The sequence below is a fragment of the Leucoraja erinacea genome, unplaced genomic scaffold (genome assembly GCF_028641065.1).
Source record: "Leucoraja erinacea ecotype New England unplaced genomic scaffold, Leri_hhj_1 Leri_1199S, whole genome shotgun sequence".
Lineage (NCBI taxonomy): Eukaryota > Metazoa > Chordata > Chondrichthyes > Rajiformes > Rajidae > Leucoraja > Leucoraja erinaceus.
The window spans coordinates 23,317-30,000 of record NW_026575450.1 but is presented as its reverse complement, the minus strand read 5'-3'; the positions used below and the strand labels follow the sequence as shown (position 1 = coordinate 30,000).

At 51.7% G+C, this 6,684-nt stretch overlaps 1 protein-coding gene across 1 annotated transcript in view; it reads left to right on the top strand.

The window, feature by feature from the left end:
- LOC129715476 (60S ribosomal protein L36a) overlaps positions 1-5,264 on the top strand; it is a 5,640-nt gene extending 376 nt beyond the window's left edge. The window contains exons 2-5 of the mRNA XM_055665359.1: positions 1,047-1,152; positions 2,569-2,636; positions 4,324-4,446; positions 5,191-5,264. Coding sequence (XP_055521334.1) covers positions 1,047-1,152; positions 2,569-2,636; positions 4,324-4,446; positions 5,191-5,211 — 318 coding nt within the window. The 3' untranslated portion in view covers positions 5,212-5,264. The remainder of the gene's footprint in view (positions 1-1,046; positions 1,153-2,568; positions 2,637-4,323; positions 4,447-5,190) is intronic.
- Positions 5,265-6,684: the final 1,420 nt, after the last annotated feature.

Genomic DNA, 6,684 nt, shown 5'->3' with positions numbered 1-6,684 from the left:
GACAGTGCCGGGGGAGGGGAGGGGAGGCTGGGACTGGGTGTGGGGTGTGTGTGTGTGCAGGGAGCATATTGCAGCAGCGGCTGCCACCGACACACACAGTGTACAGAGTAACAAGGATTCACCTCTACCCCAGTGAGTGAGTAAGTGTGGTCCCTGCAACTGGTGCAACTTGGGTTCTTGGTCCTCCAAAATATTCCAAATGGAATTTAAACTGGAGGTGGCGGAGGGTGGACTTTAGCCAGAAATGGTTTTTGGAGAAGAAGAGTTACCTTAAATGAAGTTGTGTCTGGTTGAGTAACTGGTAGGGTGGAGATTATTCCATGCTTTAATTGTGCGGGGGAGAATGAATTGCTGTACACATCTGTCTTTGTAGCTGGGATCACAAATTGGATCGAATGCCCTCATCTGCTCCTAATTGGTTTGGTAATCTAGGTCGGTTCAGGAATGATGGTGGTTGGGTCGGAGTGTGGAGATAGGCCCTTCGGCCCACCTTATCGATGCTGTCCAAGTTAGCATTCTGGGCAAGTCCCCATTTGCCTTGTATCCCACTAAACCATTGTTTGCCATATATTTGTTCAAATGCCTATTGCAAGTTGGAACTGCTTCTACAGCTTCCTCTGGCAGCTCGGTCCTGACTAGGACGACCCTCTGAGTGGAAAAGGTTGCCACTGAGATCCATCATAATCTCTGCCCGGCAAACAATGTTGTCAACATTTTTGTTAATGATTTTAGCAGACTGAAGGGGCTGAGTGGCATGTGTATGATCTAACCCTGTGGAGATTGAGTTCCAATAAAAGTGTGCTGTTCTTTAACAAAACACAAAGTGCTGGAGGAACTCAGCAGGTCAGGGATGGTCTGGAGAGAACGGTCAGTGTGTTTTGGGTCGGGACCCTTCAGATTGTGCTTTGCTGCCACTGGGCAGCCACACAACGGAGCCTGTGCTGGGTGTAGCCCCAGGTGACATGTCGGCCCCTACACTGGGCTGTGGTCCCGAGTGGGGGGGGGGTGTTGTTCCACAGTCACTGTGATCCTCTCTCTCTGTGCAGGTTAATGTGCCGAAGACCCGCAGGACGTACTGCAAGAAATGCCGCAAGCACCAGCCGCATAAAGTGACCCAGTACAAGAAAGGAAAGGACTCGTTATACGCCCAGGGTAGGTTTGCAGCAAATGTCCAGGACCGCAGAGTGTAACGTTACTACAGTGGGCTGAGTGCCAACTGTGTGCCAGCATTGAGGCCTTTGTGCCATGCCAGGGATTTCCTTTAGCAGATGGCACTCGAGGATTCATGAATACATACTGGTCTCCATTTACATGTCCCTTTGATTACTTTCTCATTCTTCCACTGCTCCTGTTCACTCCATGATCACGTTTACAGCTCATCCCATGGCCCCTGTTCAGACCATCACCCTCATCCTTTCCGGCACTCTAACAAGCTTTTGTCTCCTTCCCACTTCTGATACAGAACCATGAACGGTTCCTCTTCCCACAAATGTGACAGACTGCCGAGTGTTTCCTGCACTCAGCTGAAATGTCAGTCTTCTTGGGATTTACATCAGTCAGCTGTTGGAATAGAACAGCACCCGGACAGGCCCTTCAGCCCATCAAGTCTGCCCAGGCAAAAAAAATCCCCTCTGCCAAATCTTTCCTCCTCTCATCCTACTAAACTATGCTCATATAATGCCCATGCCCATAAGTAAGACTGTCGACTCTGTTTGCATCCCATCATATCTGGTGTCCCCTCAGCTTCAGACACGCTGTAAAAGCTATCGCAGTCTGTCCAACCTCTCCCTGCAGCTGACCGCTCTAATCCAGGCAACATTGTGCTAAACCTTTGCATTGACTCCAAGGCGGCTACATCGTCCCGTTGGGGTGACTAGAGCTGTACACAATACTCCCAAATGTGGCCTCACTAAAGTTGTATAAAACTCCCCGTCCCTTCTATTCAATGTGCCTGATTTTTAACAACTCCTGGGGGAATATTAGTTTGCATAGCTGAATAAGGTTATTTACTGATCTGTGGGTTAGGGTTAACCCTAATGTATGGTAGAAAAATAGGTGCAGGAGGGGGCCATTCGGCGCTTCGAGCCAGCACTGCCATTCAATATGATCATGGCTGATCATCTAAAATCAGGACTCTATTTCTGCTTTCTCCCCATATTCCTGGATTCCGTTAGCCATAAGAGCTAAATCCAACACTCTTGAAAACATCCAGTGAATTGGCCTCCACTGCCTTCTGTGGCAGAGAATTCCACAGATTGGGTGAAAATGTTTTTCCTCATCTCAGTCCTAAATGGCCTACCCCTTATTTTTAAATTGTGGCCCTTGGTTCTGGACTCCCCCAACATCGTGAATTTTTTTCCTGCATCTAGTCTGTCCAGTCCTTTTATAATTTTATATGTTTCTATAAGATTCTACCCCTCATCCTTCTAAATTCCAGTGAATACAAGCCAAGTTGACTCATTCTTTCATGATGTGGGCTCTGCAGGATTGCCATGGTACCGCATGTGACTTGTATGTGGGCTAGTGCTCGGGTGGAATTGCCGTGGCTAACTGTATCTCCTCCCTCAGGTAAGCGGCGTTACGACAGGAAGCAGAGTGGTTATGGTGGACAGACTAAACCTATTTTCCGTAAAAAGGTAAGAGGCGCGTGCGTGTGCCCTCTCCATGCTATCTGTTCTCTTCCCCCCCCCCAGGCTGTCTGTGTGTGTGTGTGTGTGTGTCCCAGCTCCCCCCTCCCTGTGAGGGAGTGGCAGCTCCCGAGTTGTTACACCCACACCGACACTGAGCTGCCGCATGTCTGACCCTGACCCACCAGGGCAGGCTGATTGCTGCTTCATAGTGGCTGATGGAGTGGGCTGCTTTATATGTCTGTCCTGTTGGATCCAGACACATGGGTGTGTGCGGCACAGAGGCACAGCAGGTAGTACTGCTACCTCAACGCCAGTGACCCAGGTCCAATGCTTGCCATGCCGGTGTGGAATTTGCACGTTCCCACATTGACCGTGGTTTGCCCTCCAAGCTGTGTTGGTCAGTGGGTTCATACGCGGTGAACTGTCCCTATTGTACACAAACGAACCTCACTGCATCCCGCTTGGTACATGTGTCAAAGTACCAGGCCATTGTGTGGGGGTGAAGTGCAATGTGAGGGAGTTGATGGGAATAAAAAAGCAAGAGGCTGCAGATGCTGCAATCCTGGGCTTAAAGAGACAACAGGGTGCAGGAGTAGGCCATTTGGCCCCGTTCCAGCACCGCCATTCAATGTGATCATGGCTGATCAGTACCCCGTTCTTACCTTCTCCCCATACGCCCTGAGCTCTTTAAGAGCCTTATCTAACTCTCTTGAAAGTATCCAGAGTATTTGAGTATAGGAGCAGGGAGGTTCTACTGCAGTTGTACAGGGTCTTGGCGAGACCACTCCTGGAGTATTGCGTACAGTTTTGGTCTCCTAATCTGAGGAAAGACATTCTTGCCATAGAGGGAGTACAGAGAAGGTTCACTAGATTGATTCCTGGGATGTCAGGACTTTCATATGAAGAAAGACTGGATAGACTCGGCTTGTACTCGCTAGGATTTAGAAAATTGTGGGGGGATCTTACAGAAACTTACAAAATTCTTAAGGGGTTGGACAGGCTAGATGCAGGGAGATTGTTCCCGATGTTGGGGAAGTCCAGAACAAGGGGTCACAGTTTAAGGATAAGGGGGAAATCCTTTAAAACCGAGATGAGGAAACTTTTTTTACACAGAGAGTGGTGAATCTCTGGCATTCTCTCCCGCAGAAGGTAGTTGAGGCCACAGTTCATTGGCTATGCTTAAGAGGGAGTTAGATGTGGCCCTTGTGGCTAAAGGGATCAGGGGGTATGGAGAGAAGGCAGGTACAGGATACTGAGTTGGATGATCAGCCATGATCATATTGAATGGCAGTGCAGGCTCGAAGGGCCGAATGGCCTACTCCTGCAACTATTTTCTATGTTTCTATCCGTTCCAAATGGCTTACTCCTTATTCTTAAACCGTGGCTCATGGTTCAGGGCCCCTGAGACAGGGAACTCGGTGGGTCAGGCAGCATCTGTGGAGAACAGGGATAGGTGAGGTTTTAGGTCAAGACCCTTTTTCTTCAGGTGTTGACTGCAGCACAGAAGGTGCAGGTGTTCATACTGTGCTGCAGGGTGTGTGTTTGCATCGTGGTGGTGAAGTTGCTCCTTGTCTGCTCCATCGGTGGTGGGCTCCATAAGGTGCAGGAGTTCTTTTCTCCGTGTGGTGTGTGTTTGCCTCGTGACGTGAGGCTGAACTGCTCCTTACCTGCTGCTGTGGTGTTTGTGCTTCAGGCCAAGACGACCAAGAAGATCGTGCTGAGGCTGGAGTGTGTGGAGCCCAACTGCCGCTCTAAAAGGATGCTGGCCATCAAACGTTGCAAGCACTTTGAGCTGGGAGGAGACAAGAAGAGAAAGGTGAGTGGTCACCGTCAGCCTGTACATGTGGGGTGGTGGTGCCCACAGTTGGGGTACAGTGTGGGGTGGTGGTGCCCAGAGTTGGGGTACAGTGTGGGGTGGTGATGCCCACAGTTGGGGTACAGTGTGGGGTGGTGGTGCCCACAGTTGGGGTACAGTGTGGGGTGGTGGTGCCCACAGTTGGGGTACAGTGTGGGGTGGTGGTGCCCACAGTTGGGGTACAGTGTGGGGCGGTTTCGCGTGGGTGGTGCACACAGTTGGGGTACAGTGTGGGGTGTGGTGCCCACAGTTGGGGTACAGTGGGTGGGTGGTGGTGCCACAGTTGGGGTACAGTGTGGGGTGGTGATGCCCACAGTTGGGGTACAGTGTGGGGTGGTGGTGCCCACAGTTGGGGGGTACAGTGTGGGGTGGTGGTGCCCACAGTTGGGGTACAGTGTTTATATCCCTGATGTCACAGTAGTTCTGTAAACCCTCTGAGGGTGGGGTGTGGTCGGTGTGTGTGTTGGCGACGGGACCGTGGGGGAGGGGGGCGCACAGGTGGAGCTTGGGACAGATTCCCGGGGGTAGGCGCGGTGGCCAGGAGTAGGGGCTGGTTAAAGGGGAGGGAGGGGCCAGGAGTAAGGGGGCTGGTTACAGGGGGAGGGGGAGGGACCAGGGGGGAGGGGGCAGGGACCGGTTGCCGGGGGAGGGGCCGTGGGTGTGCAGGGGCCGGTGCTGTTTTCTAACGCTCTTCTTGCTTTACAGGGCCAAGTCATCCAGTTCTAAATTGCATCCTCTGGTTTGTTGAGTTCACCGTCACAATAAAAGTTCTGTCTGTTGCTGGCTGTCTGTTATTGCACTGACCTACACGGCTGACCACTGGAGTCATCTGGGCACCATGCGCTGGGTGGTGTCTGGCTGGGTCCAGAGTGGGTGGGGGACGGGGGGGTATAAGATCCCAGGCGCACGGGTAGAACCGCGGGGGGTGAGTGGAGGCGTGGGGATTGGCTGTGGGCGGTGGAAGGAGTGTCAGAGAAACAGCTAACGCTTTACAAGATTCTCAGTCTTGGGGAAACACAGCAGGTCGGGCTGCATCTGTGGGGAATGGACTGGTGATGTTTCAGGTTTTGTTTCTGCAGCTGAAGGGTACTTTGCCAGCGTGGGTTTGCTCTGTCACTGGTGATCCTTATTCACCCCCTTCTCCAGTGGGACTTTGGCCTCTGTTTCTCCCCCCGCTGAGTCCGACTTACCAGCCCAGCCAAGTGTTCCCTGCCGTCCGTCTGCATTGGCTCAAGGCCCTTGTGATCGGGCTGATGGGTTATTGGAGAACTCCCTGAGGGGCAGAGGCGCGGTGGAAAGATGTGCCCGCCCTACCTACCTGTGACTCCACTGTCAGGGCACTGTGTACTGTTTCTCCAAGATCCCTCGTCTCTACAACACTCCCTGTCTACCTGACTCACTGTCAGGGCACTGTGTACTGTTTCTCCTATATCCCTCGTCTCTACAACACTCCCTGTCTACCTGACTCACTGTCAGGGCACTGTGTACCTGTTTACTTGTGTCCTCTATAACAGTCCCCATGACCCTTCCACTTTGTGGGTGGCACATTGGCACAGCTGGTAGATCTGCTGCCACAGTACCAAAGACTGGCCTCAGTTGCAGTCTGTGGAGTTAGTATTCTCTCCATGTGACTGCGGGGGGGGTTTTCCCAAAGGCGCGTGGTTTGTAGGTTAAATGGCCTGTGCCAAATGACCCCTAGTGCGTGGGCAGTGGATGAGAGAACCAGTATGAGGGGTGATCGATGGTCGGCGTGGGCCAAAGGGTCTGTTTCCAAACTCCATCTCTAAACATAGAACATAGAAATTAGGTGCAGGAGTAGGCCATTCGGCCCTTCGAGCCTGCACCGCCATTCAATATGATCATGGCTGATCATCCAACTCAGTATCCCCGTACCTGCCTTCTCTCCATACCCCCTGATCCCCTTAGCCACAAGGGGCCACATCTAACCTCCATCTTAAATATAGCCAATGAACTGGCCTCGACTACCCTCTGTGTCAGAGAGTTCCAGAGATTCACCACTCTCTGCGTGAAAAAATGTCTTCTCATCTCGGTTTTAAAGGATTTTCCCTTTATCCTTAACATTCACTAAATGTCCTGCCCTGGTTTGATTCACCTCATTAAACTCCATTAATCATTCCTCAGCCCTCAAGACCCTACTATGATTCTAGATTACCATCTTTATTGTGTACATACAATTGG